This window comes from Echinops telfairi, unplaced genomic scaffold (assembly GCF_000313985.2).
Source record: "Echinops telfairi isolate 266 unplaced genomic scaffold, ASM31398v2 ScPeMD7_7472;HRSCAF=8510, whole genome shotgun sequence".
NCBI classification, from domain to species: Eukaryota; Metazoa; Chordata; class Mammalia; order Afrosoricida; family Tenrecidae; genus Echinops; species Echinops telfairi.
Genome location: NW_022111376.1, coordinates 641,918 through 655,206, shown reverse-complemented (window position 1 = coordinate 655,206; position 13,289 = coordinate 641,918). Strand labels below are relative to the sequence as shown.

The 13,289-nt window shown below is 40.0% G+C and overlaps 1 protein-coding gene across 1 annotated transcript in view; it reads right to left on the bottom strand.

The window, feature by feature from the left end:
* Positions 1-5,332, bottom strand: part of LOC101647507 (RNA polymerase II elongation factor ELL2-like) — a 13,662-nt gene extending 8,330 nt beyond the window's left edge. Inside the window, exon 1 of the mRNA XM_013008566.2 lies at positions 5,253-5,332. Within this exon, the coding sequence (XP_012864020.2) occupies positions 5,253-5,281 (29 nt within the window). The 5' untranslated portion in view covers positions 5,282-5,332. The remainder of the gene's footprint in view (positions 1-5,252) is intronic.
* Positions 5,333-13,289: the final 7,957 nt, after the last annotated feature.

The window sequence follows — 13,289 nt, the reverse complement described above, 5'->3', positions numbered from 1 at the left end:
AAACAAGTGGCCATCTAGCTCAGAAGCAACAAAAACCACATGAAGAAGCACACCAGACTGTGTGATCATGAGGTGTCGAAGGGATCAGGTATCAGACATCAAAGAAAAAAAATCATATCATTGTGTGCTCACCTTCCCCATACAAACACTGAAGACAAATGTGTGCATAAACAAGTGTGATGAAGAAGACTAATGGTGCCCAGCTATCAAGAGATATCACATCTTGGGTATTAAAGGCTTGAAGGTAAACAAGTGGCCATCCAGCCCAGAAACAACAAAGCCCACATGGAAGAAGCACAGCAGCCCATGTGATCACAAGGTGTTCAAAGTATCAGGTATCAGGCATCAAAGAACAAAAAATCATATCATTGTGAATGAGGAGGAGTGCAGATTGGGCCCCCAAGGCTCATCTGTAAGCAACTGGACATCTCTTCACAGAGGGGTTGCAGGCAGGAGACAAGTCAGTCAGGGTGCAGTGTAGCATCGATGAAACACACAACTTTCCTCTAGTTCTTAAATGCAAAACACCCCCACTACCATGATCCCAATTCTACCTTATAAATCTGGCTAGACCTGAGGATGTTCACTCATACAAATAGGAACTGGAAACAGAGAATCCAGGACAGATGATCCCTTCAGGACCAGTGATGAGAGTGGCGATACCGGGAGGGTGGAGGGCAGATGAGGTGGAAAGGGGGAACTGATTACAAGGATCTACATATAACCTTCTCCCTGAAGGATAAACAACAGAAAAGTGGGTGAAGGGAGACGTCAGGCAGTATAAGATATGATAAAATAATAATAATTTATACATTTTCAAGGGTTCATTAGGGAGGGGGAAGTGGGGAGGGAGGGAAAAATGAGCTGGTACCAAGGGCTCAAGTAGAAAACAAATGTTTTGAGAATGATATGGCAATAAATGTACAAATGTGCTTGACACAATGGATGTATGTATGGATTGTGATAAGAGTTGTATGGGCCTTCAGTAAAATGATTTTTAAAAAAATTCTTAGCCACATACTACATTACGATTACTTACATGTTTGTTTCCCCCCCCCCACTATTTTCTGGCCAATGTACACGGAAACTACAATGTAATGAAATATGTGAGCCTGACTTTTGTATCCACAACCTCCCCCTAGACGTAGCAGCTGCATAAGCAGAAGATACTCTCTAAAAAATAAATAATAATCTTACACCCTTGCCAACAAAGACATATTGCTGTCCCACCAAGGTTATATTAAGTCTGTTAATATTATAGTAAGTCTGTTAATGTCAAAAAGATGTTCTGCTGCTCTAAATATTTTACCCACGTTCTTGTGAACTCCACAGTGTATTTGTATAAAAGTGCAATCACTGATGCAAAGAGAAGATAAAATATTTCCCCCAAAGTCAATGAATCACTGAAATATATTCAGCATTATAGTGAGCTAAAGTGCACAGAAATGCTTTGTTTGATTATTCTTGGAGGTTTCCAGTAGACACAGGAAGAAATAACTTATCCTTCAGTACGTTTATCTCTGTAACTTTTACAGAAACAATAAAAAATATTCCTATAATAATACTATTCTCAGTGGACAAGACAATGACAAAATGAACACCTTTGGAAGACACAAAGGGAAGAGCATCCTAACAAAAATTAAAGCATGTTGAGGCCAGGCCCAGGGCTCTGCATGCTGCAGCTGCCTCCAGATACTCCCGCCACTGCCTGAGACCCTGAGTAGTGCTGACCCAAGCCCTGGAGCTAACTAACCCACAGGGGCTCAGGGAGGGGCCTGGCTTGCTCACTTGGCCCTGGAGGTCACCCTAGGAGACAGCGGCCCCGCAGGGGGCGGAGGGCGGTGTTGGCAGTTCTGGTGCCTGGACCAACCGGGCAGTGGCAGCCCAGGGCCTTGAGTCCAGTCTACTTTCAGAGCCCTCCTGGGGCCTCAGGCAAGGGCCTGGGAGGCCAGGAAGAAAACGACCCAGTGGGGCGCCAAGGCAAGCTCACAGTAAATTACAGCCTCAAGGAGCTATGGAAGCATCTCAACCTGGAGGAGTGGATCCTGGAGCAGTTCCCACGCTTCTATGACTGTCGGAGAAGGAGATCACGGAGCTGGAGATTGATGTAGATGAGCTGCTAGAAGTGGAGTGTGAGGACACTGGCGCAGCTAGGGTCAAGGAGCTGCTGGTTGACTATTACAAACCCACTGAGGCCTTCATCTCTGGCCTGCTGGACAAGATCCTGGGCATGCAGAAGTTGAGCACCCCCAGTAGAAGTGTGAGTCCCTGACCCAAGTGAACGGTGGCTCCCACAAGACAATCGCTGCCCCCCCACCCCCGACCTCATAGCAACAGCAATACCTGGGGGGCCCTACGGCTGGGCCTGGTGCCATGAGCTGGGCTTCCCAGGCCCCTAGCCCAGGGATCTCTTCCCTTGCCCCTACGTTTTCCATTTTGGGGTGTTTTTTTTAGTTTTTAAACAGATGGGACTTTAAAAAAATTAAAGCATATTATTGATAGACATAAAGGACAACTTGAAAACATGACCCCTGGCAAGAAACAATATTATAAGGCTGACAACTTTTTCCAAAATAATAATATCCATTTAATACAATCAACAGTAAAATTTGAGCTAGATTTTCCCCCTGTGAGCTGTCAGACCTATTCTAAGATTCAACTGTAAGAAGAATCAATACAGTTTCACAGAGAACAACAGAAACTATTGCTATCCGACAACATAACATAAAGCTACAATAATTACAGGGTAATCAACTAGCTGAAGAATAGATAACAAATGAATGAAATTTTGTGTAGCTGAGCTAGAGAGTCCAGAAGTTCAACGAAAACACCAGGAAACAAGGCTGAAAATATTGATCATTACATGAACACCGTTTAAGACAATTTTCAACATTTTAGCAAAATATCAAATTGATCTCACTATAAAATACATAATAGAAAAAAATCCCAGAAGTATCAGAAAATTAGTGACAAAAAATTGAAAGTAAATGACAGCAAAATACTTAGAATTTAAGAATAGCTATAATCACCTAGGGAAACATGAATATATTTGATTACATTAAAAAAATTAGCACAGGAAACCCATAAATTAGTATCAAACTAAAAAAGCAGAGGAATCATATGAGATTGTGCTGTTTGGAGTCAGATAGACAATTGGGTTACACTACACTTATGACTTAAACTAGTACTGCTGGAAAGTTATTGAATTTGTCTTGATCTTATGGAAAAACAATTGATCAAATTATTGAACAGTATACTGACTTTCTGATTAAGTACATGGCTATGGGAAACGGTATTCCAACAAAATAGATCAAATGTGCTTGTTATTCTAAATAGTCTAGCTTGACACATGGTGACTGCTAAAGGGTAGCTGTTTCAGTCTCAAGGCACTGTGGGTTTGCATGAGAATTACTAATAGTATGACTCCCCAACGAATAGATTTTGAAAGCTCATTGGATCGCTGCTTTCCCAGGTTACCAAGCCATTCATAATTCCACCTGGCTTTCTAGCACATGTTGAAGTAGTCCAAATGACAAAGCAAAATACTATTTATCCATTTCCTTTAAAGCGATATACCTAGTTCCTTGCCTGATGGTTCAACGACTTGATATCCCTGCCCTTGACAATCTTCAACACTTCTCCTTCTCCCAAGTCTAACCTAGGTCAGTACAATGTCTACCATTCCTTACCTATCCATAGTTCCCAATAATCATCCAAATATGGAGCACTGAGAGAGCGCTCATCTCCTGTCCATGTATCGTCACACTGCTCCCAACTGCATTGGCTACTAACTGCCCCTGTTCTAGAACTCTGGCATCAAAAGTAGCTATCCTCTCTAACATTCTCTACCTCTCCTCTTAAAGTGAAATTACTTTCCCCAAAGATATTTTATTTGTAGCGCTCTCAAAGTGAGTCTATTTTGTCTCTCAGGGTTGAAAAATGGGAACATCACATCCCTTGTTTTCTAGAGATAACTAAACTCCAAACTCAATGGATTCAATGCTGGCTCATGGTCATTCATAAAGGTACCTCTTCTTCTGAGGCATCAAAGTCCTGACCGGGTCTACTCTTTGACATCATAAGGCTGAGCTCTGTAGGCTGCAGTCATTCTAACTTTTATATGTTTTGTAAAAGGTACCTGTCTCACGCCTGTGTTGAAGGCTATGTATATGGTCTTCCTGCATTATCAATGTCTTTCCCTCCTAATCTGCTTCCTGTGCCTCCACAACAGCTCTCTCTCTCTCTCCTTCCCTCCCTCCCTCTCTGTGCCCAGAAAGCCCCTATTCATCTCCCTACTCCCAGGTCATATACTCTCAACAAAGCCTCTATATCAGTCAGGGGACCCAGGCAAAAACAAATGACATGTTCAAAATAGAAGAAATAAATCAAACACAAAACAAACAAACACTGCCATTGAGTTGAAGCCAATTCATTTCTACCCAATAGGACAACGTAGAGCTGCTCCTGCGGGTTTCTGAGACTAACTTTTAAATAGGAGTTTAAAACCCCACCATTCTCCCCCGGAGTGACTGGTGGTTTTGAACTGCTGACCTTGCAGTTAACAGCCCAATGTGTAATCAGTACACCACCAGCGCCCCTAGGACAATTAAAGCAAAGCTTACCTGTAAATAATATAAAGACCTGGCCACATTTGGGAGAAATTTACCAAGACATTATAGCACCCCAGAGCTAATAACACCCAGGCCAGGGGAGAGGAGGGAACGAGAAATCTGTGTAGCAAGAACGGGATGGAGAAGTGCAGTGATCCATGTCAAGGGACATAATCAGTCCAAGACCCTCATTCCTGGACACAGCTGGAGGGATAAATTTCCTTCCCCTTGTCTCCTCCCTTCCTTTAACTGGAAGATTGCATCCATCAACCCAACCCAACCACAAATTAGAAACTCTGAGCACATCTTCACTGGTCCCCTACAAATCAAATTGGGGTTCAGTATTAAACATGACTGTACCCACACCTTTTTAAATTTACTATAAATCACCAAATGTGTACCTAGTTTCTTAAATTATCAAGTCTTTTCCTGAAATTTAAAATCTGAAAAGGAGGAGACCATGACTTCTGTATAGATTGTGTATCTTAAGGTTATAGTTCAACAAGTATGAAAACACACAGGTTCTTTGACAGCCTGGACAACAGTAGTCATGAGAGTCCTTCACAACAGTGCAGAGCATGCTAGCAACATTACTGGGGTTAATCTTCAATATTTCATTAAATCTTGACAACCCATGCTTACCTGGTGTTATGTTCACCCAGTTGGTCCATACTTCACTGTATCTACGTTCAGAGATTCAGGATCAACTTATTCTTCAAGCTAATCGGTAGCTCGCCTTGCTCTGCATTCGCCTCATGGAATAATCTCTTGTACATGTGCTGGATTTTCCTCTCAAGTTACTCAAGTCCTCTGTAGGAACACTTCAAGATTTTTTTTTCTGATAATAGAACGAAATAGAATGTTAGAACACGAAGGAACTTGGAAATGCCACTACAATTCATATACACCATGTTATTGATTGAGAACTTACCTTGAGAAGAAACAGTTCTAGGAAAGATTCAACAGCTCTCACTTGTCTGCCTGCCAGACACGGTTTTTTTGCAGTCAGATACTGAAGTCCTTCCTCCTCCCAGTCATGTTGTAACTTGCTCTCTGACGGTTTGACTAAAGGGATAGTGAGAGAATGTGTTCAATCTCAAAACTCTTTAAGAGTCTGAGACCATAGCTGTTCTCCTGTGTGTCGATAGATCTCCTCAACCTTGGTGGCCATTTACCTCCTAAGCCTCTCTTTCAGTTATTTCTTTTTTACTTCACACATAGGGACTTTTGACTTTTAATTTCTCCATGAATATCCTTGTTTCCAATGTTCTTTCCACCCAGAACAGAACATTCTACGTACAAATATTTTTAAAGTGCTGATTATGGTTCTAAAAATGCCTGTGCTAAGTAAAATGCCATTAGGAATGTGCCTTTCACAATCAAGTAATGATGTTATTTTATACTTGGATTCTATAATTGATGTTAGCCATTGAGACTACATATTGGACAGGGACAACATTCTAAACAATGATTTGATTTGATTAGCATAAGTGGTAACCTTTGTATATACCATATTTGGGGCAAATATCAATCCAAGTATATAATGTGCACACACATATAACAGGTAGAAAGGACAAATGTATGCAAAAAGTTCTGGCATAACGCATATATGTATACACCAAATATGCCTCGTGACATTATTACACATGAATTCTGCCTCCTACACTCACATTCAGTATTATAAGAAGGCTACCTATTACTGCATTTGTAAAATAGGGATGTAAGACCTGGTAGAGGAGTCATGGATGAGTCTGGTAGTGCTTAGTTATCAGAAAATAAACCATTGAAACTATGTGTTTATGTGGGGATTTTTTCTGGTGAAATTTGTGACCAGGACTGAAAATTATGGAGGTTCTTGTAGATATTATCTATGTTTAAAAAAATATGGCTCAGGTGCCACACCTGACCTCCTCTGGCTACACAATGGGAAAGGAGAATTCAACTCCATACCAGGCCAAGGTCAACTTCCGCAAGCAAAGGTCAGACCTGCCTCCACCCTCTAACTTCCTTAGCCTGTTGTGACACCAGTCCTCCCTTCCAGGGCACGCTCCATCTCTTCTAAGTTTGACAATCCATTGCAATGTCCACAGGGACCGCACTGTGTACAGTAAATAGGTTTATCCAAGTCAGGATCGGTAAGCAGTGTGGATACTGTTGCTTGGGTTTTTTCTGTTGTTATTGGTTTTCTGTTTTTGCAGGGAGGGGGTCCACAGCAGCACTTCTTAACCATGCCAGGAACTGCACCCTCTGCCCTGGTCCTCAGCCTCTCAACCCCTTAGCTTCTGCTTCATTCCACGGGCCTAGCTCTGTCTCATGGTTTTGGTGCTGAGGACTCTGATGCCTGTGTTATCTCCATCAGTTTAGGTAAGAATCTCTCACCTGCCCTACTGGTGACTCTTCTCTCTTGATGGTTGCAGGATTGCCTGTTCTGGTTTCCAACGTGGGGCACTTTTATACTCACTGAAATAGCAAAACTTATCAATCACTCTGTCCTCCATACCGTATTGGCAGACTCCCAAACAGTGACTGGATGAGAATTACAAAGGCTATGGATAGGAGAGCTATATGAAGTAATTACACTTCATTTCAATATTTTACACCATTGCATTACATATGTGTGATTTGATCAAGAGCCAAAAAATTGCACACACTGTAATTTTTTTCTTTCCCTTTTACAGAGCAGTTCTGTGATTTAGGAATTGGTTATTGCAATAGGAAAACATAGAGGATCCTAAGAAGAATGGATCATTTGCTTTATACCTTTATCAAAATGGCAGCTTTGACACCCTTAACTCACTGTCATCATGTTGCTGACAAATCTTAATAACCTTGTAGAACAGGGTGAAATTGCTCCTATATGTTTCCAAGACTGTAACTGTGTACAGGAGGATAAAGCCCTGGCTTCTGAAGAGAAACTGGTAGTTACTAACTGTAGATCTTATAGATTGCAGCCCAACTCGTAACCACTATGCTACTATGGTTTGAGCACTCTTAAGGGACTAAAATAGTCTTATTTATTTATTCATTCATCCATTCATTTTTATTTATTTATTTTGCATTTTTAAACATAATTAAATCATTTTATTGGGGTCTTGTACAGCTCTTATCACAATCCACATATACACCCATTGTGTCAAGTACTTTTGTACATTTTCTTCCCTCATCATCCTCAAAACTTTTGCTTTCTACTTGAGCCCTTGGTATCAGCTCACGATTTCCACTCCCTCCCAATTCCCTCCACCCACATGAACACTTGATAATTTATAAATTATCATTATTGTGTCATATCTTACACCATACGATGTCTTCCTTCACCCACTTCTCCTCTGTCCATCCCACAGGGAGGAGGTTATATGTAGATCCTTGTAATCGGTTCCCTCTTTCTCCCTCACTTTCCCTCTACCCTCCTGGTATCACCACTCTCACCACTGGTCCTGAGGGATTCATCTGTGCTGGATTCCCTGTGTTTCCAGTTCCTATGTGTACCAGTGTACATCCTCTAGTCCAGCCAGATTTGTAAGGTAGAATTGGGATCATGATAGTGGGGGGGAGGAAGCATTCAAAACTAGAGGGAAATTGTATGTTTCATCATTGCTACACTGCACCCTGACTGGCTCGTCTCCTCCCTGGGACCCTTCTGCAAGGGTATGTCCAATTTCCCACAGATGGGCCCTGGGTCCCCACTCTTTACTCCCCTCATTCACAATGCTATGATTTTTTTGGTCTTTGATGCCTGATACCCGATCCCCTCGAAGCCTCGTGATCTCAACAGGCTGGTGTTCTTCTTCCATGTGGGCTTTGTTGTTTCTCAGTCAGATGGCCGCTTATTTATATTCAAGCCTAAAGAACCACAGACTCTATATCTTTTGATAGCCAGGCACCATCAGCGTTCTTCACCACATTTGCTTATGCACCCACTTTGTTTTCAGTGATCGTGTTGGGATAGATAGGCTGGTGTGCTTCTTCCATGTGGGTTTTCTTGTTTTTCAGCTAGATGGCCGCTTGTTTATCTTCAGGCCTTTAAGACCCCAGAAGCTATATCTTTTGATAGCTGCGCACCATCAGATTACCTCACCACATTTGCTTGTGCACTTGTCTTCAGCGATTCTGTCAGGAAGGTGACCATCTCAGACTGTCGAATTGTTAGAACAAAGTGTTCTTGTGTTGAGGGCCCACTGTCCATCTGTTTCCTTAATACTAAACCTATAAATATGTGTCCATAGATCTATTTCTCCCTCATCATATATAAATGTATTTACATCTGTATATGCCTGTATTTAGATCTTTATAAATGTCCGTTGCATCCTAGTTCTTTCCTCTATTTCAGGGCTAGTGGGTGGATAGGGTAATGTTTCCTAATGAGATTATCATAGGCAGTCTTACAATAAATGAGTGCATACAGAAAAAAAATGTTCTCAGTGCAACTTTCTGGGCTTTTTCTCATAGTAAGCTACAGTGGTCACCCTGTGTGCATTGGGATAATTAATCAAGAGTTCCCCTTTGAAATCCTAAAAGATATTCACCATACATTTCTGACTTGACCTTTCTAACTTGGATGAAACTGGCCCAACAGATCTCCTGAAGAGTCACTTTTATATTGGACCTTTTTTGGAAAGAACTGACAAGACTAAGATGGAGAGAACTTGTCTGTAGTCATCCACCTGATCAGAGAGACATGTATAAACAGGTTTGGTTTTTAATAAACATTTGCAAGTGTGGGGGAAAATAAACAAAGAGGAAAAATATAAAATGGAACATCACCAAATGTGAGTATTTATCTCATTGTGGTTATAACTAAGAGTGTTATTAATTTGTGTGTTATTCAACTTTTTAAAAAATATAAAACAAAACATTACCCTTACCTCTAGGTATGGGCAGAATGCATGCATAGCCTGATACAACATATTCTGAGTTACACTGCATTTAAAAATATTTGAAAATGAGTGTATACATTTTTATTTTGTTTAAATGGGCAAGAAGAGAAAAACGTTCAACTAGAGGTGATTGCATCCATAACAAACATCCTGAAGTAAACAATGTGTTCCTCTCTTTTTGTATGTACCAATGTCCAGAGAAGATTCATTCTATGAAAATTGTAACTCAGGCCTTCACAAGCTTACTTTGGACAGAGTACATGAGAAAGTAAATTAAAGGCAAAACCTCATCTTTTTTTGTGCATGTGTCCTTACTTTTTCTTCTTACAGAAAATATTGAAATTATTGACTATAAGTAGATCTTGTCATTCACTTTTGATCTCCCAGGTAAAGGATAGCGCTTTATTAATACAAAATGTACAAGAAAAGTACTATAGATATTAGCTAATCTTAAATGGTGGCATAGCCCATTTAAGTCCTTAGGGTAGTCCTTCTGCCACTAAGAGCACAACATTACAGGACACAGTTGGTCTTTAATAGACATTTTCAGAAACTGGGGAGGTTTCTGCTACAGTTATTCATTTACTCAAAATATTTTTTTTTACTTAAAAAACACAGCAATCAAGCTTTCCCTAGGTGCTCACGTGTTAATGGTTAATATAGTTCTTATCTAGATCCAGAAACCCTCTGTCTGTACTGTCCACAACAGTCATTAGAAAGTCAGTATTAGTAAAGTAAGTGTTCGAAGAAAATGAAGAGATCTTTGGTAACCAATATTTCATGTTAGGAAATATATGAGGGGCCTTCAAAGTTCATGGGACAAAATATATTATCTTTTAATTCTACTTTTTCATGAACTTTAAAAAATGTCCCTGTATATTATTAACCACTAGCTTTAACACATTAGGGAACCCTGGTGGTGTACTGGTTACCCATTGTCTGCGAACCTCAGAGTTAGCAGTTCAAAACCATCAGCAGCTTCTCAGGAGAAAGACTAGGATACAGTTATAGTTTCAGGAACCCACAGGGGATTGCTATGAGGCAACATTGACTCCATGGCAATGCGTTGGGAGGTTTGGGTCCCTCCACACTAACGAACACCAAGGAAAACCATAGCAAATCAATACTGTGAGAGTTCACTCTGAGTTAGCAAGGACTCAGCGGCCAGAGTTTGGATTTTACTACAGTGCTTCCTAATTTAGGGATATAAAATACAACTTCATTAATGGAAAACCATGATAATTTTGTGTCCCTGGGTTGTGGACATCATCTTCGAATTCATTGCTGTGAGCTTCATGGGCCACTGTTCTCCCCCTACTCCATTATAGGGACTACTACAGGTGGCTAATTCACAATTTATCTTTTTGTTTTTATTTCTTGTGTTTTGTGTCATATCTAAGAATCCATTGCTAACCAAAGGCCATGAATATTTAACCACAAGGTGTCTTCTACATGTCTTAAAGTGTTAACTTTTATATTTGGGCCTTTGATCCTTTTTGACTTAATTTTTATATGGCTTCAGATAAGGCTGCATCTTCATTATTTTGTTTATGGAACTACAATTGTCCCAGTAGCATTTGGTGAAAAGACTGTTTTTCCTCATCAAAGGGCTTGGTCCTCTAGTAAAACAATGCAAAGGTATGAACTTATAGACTCTCAATACTATTTCGTTGGTTTCTATGTCTATCCTGGTGTTCCATGGCTAGTAAAAATATCATTCTGTCATAACTTGGTCTTCTGTGTGCCTCTGCCTCTATGTCTCTTAATCCATTCTTATAAAAAAAACACATCTTATTTGATTAAGAGCTCACTATCCTCATTTTAACTAATTACATATGCAACAGCCCTATTTCCAAATAAGATTACATTCTGACATTTTGAGAAAACCACAAACTGGATAGGGGATGAGGGAGACACCATATGATCCAAATGCAATGTGTTACATTACAAGTACCAACTGTGGTAGCTTGTGTGTTGCTGTGATGTTAGAAGCCATGTCACTGTTATTTCAAATGCCAAAGGTGTCACCCTAAGTGTATAGGTTTCATCAGAGCTTTAGACTAAAACAGGTGATGGAGAAGGACTCAGCTCCCCAGTTCAGAGGAAGTAGCCACTGGAAACCTATAATTTCCTTACCTTTAACTCGATGTATGCACATAAAACATGCACAACCTGATCCAGCATATTTTAGGTCACACTGCATTTAACAATATTGGAAACTGAGTGTGTAGCTCTTTATTTTAACTTAATGGGACAAGAAGAGAAACCATTCTCAAAACATTGTGAGATACCGAAGGCCTAATGAATGGAAGCAGAACATTAGCAGAGATACTACCAGAGGATGGGCCCATAGGATTGTAGGGCACTCGAAACATGATGGAGCAGGAGCTAATTTTTCCAAGTAGAGTTGACCATGGTAATGTGTGGGGTAAATTCTGTGGGAGTGGAGCCTTTGAGATCTCATTTGCTGATGGTGCACGACTCAATGTAAGGAGAATGACCTGCATAAATCTGTGAATGATCAGAACTTGGAATGTGCAAAGCATTCATCCAGGAAAATTAGAAGTGGTCAAAAATGAATTAGCAAGGGATCTAAATGTGATGGTGAGGAAAGGAAAGTGTTCCTAGTCATGTTTCATCACTAGAAATGTATCTGAGAGGAATTATGAGAGGCAAATGATGGGTAAACATGTTAGTGGGGCGGGACGACAGAAAAAATAGAGGAAATAATAAGAAAATAAGAATTATAGATATAAATGTTGATATATATATGTAAATATCTATATATGAAGATAAGTATATTTGTGTGTGTGTGTAAATACAACAACAAGGACGCTGATGGACTTTGGGTCTCCACATTAATCTTACCTCAGTTCAAGGAAAGTTTGTTCTAATAATCTGGCAATGTATGTTACTTACCTCCCCAAGATGATCTCTGAAGACACAATGGGTGCATAAGCAAATATAGTGAAGAAATCTGATGGTGACTGGCTATTAAAATATGTAGCATCTTGGGTCTTAAAGGCTTATAGTTGATAAGCAGCCATTCAGCAAGAAAACAACAAAGCCCACATGGAAGAAGCACACCAGCCTGTGAGATCATGAGGTGTCGATGGGAATGGGTATCAAAAAGTTCAAAAACAAGCAATCAACTTGATGTGAGGGAGCATAGGAAAAGTGGAGACCCAAAACACACCTGTAAGATAATTGGATATTTCCTCACAGAAGGGCCAACCATTTTGAATCAGAACATCATATGATTTACTAAGCCAAGAATAACACAATCAAGATGAATGGTGTGGCATCCATTGTCAAAAAGGACATTTCAAAATGCACTGCTGTCTGTGATAAGATTATACCTACCTGGCTACAAGGAAATCCAATCAACACATCTATTATTCAAGTTCATGCAACAACTACAAAATCTAGCAATGAAGAAATTAAAGGATTCTACCAATGACTTCAGTCAGAAATTGATCAAATATTGATAATTGTTGGTGTTTCTGATGTAAAAGTTGGAAGCAAAGAGGAAAGAACAGTAAATGGAAAATAAGAATTCGGTGATAGAAACAAAACTGGAGATCACATGACAGCATTTTGAAAGATCAACAACTTGTTCATAGCAAATACCTCTTTTCGACAAGACAAAAATACACGTGTGCTTCTACATATGGAATACACAGAATTAAAATTAACTACATCTGTGGGAAGATACACTGGAGCAGTTCAACATCAGCAGTTAAAACCAGGCTAGAGACTGACTGTGGAACAGTACATCAACTTCTCATATGTAAGTTCAGGATAA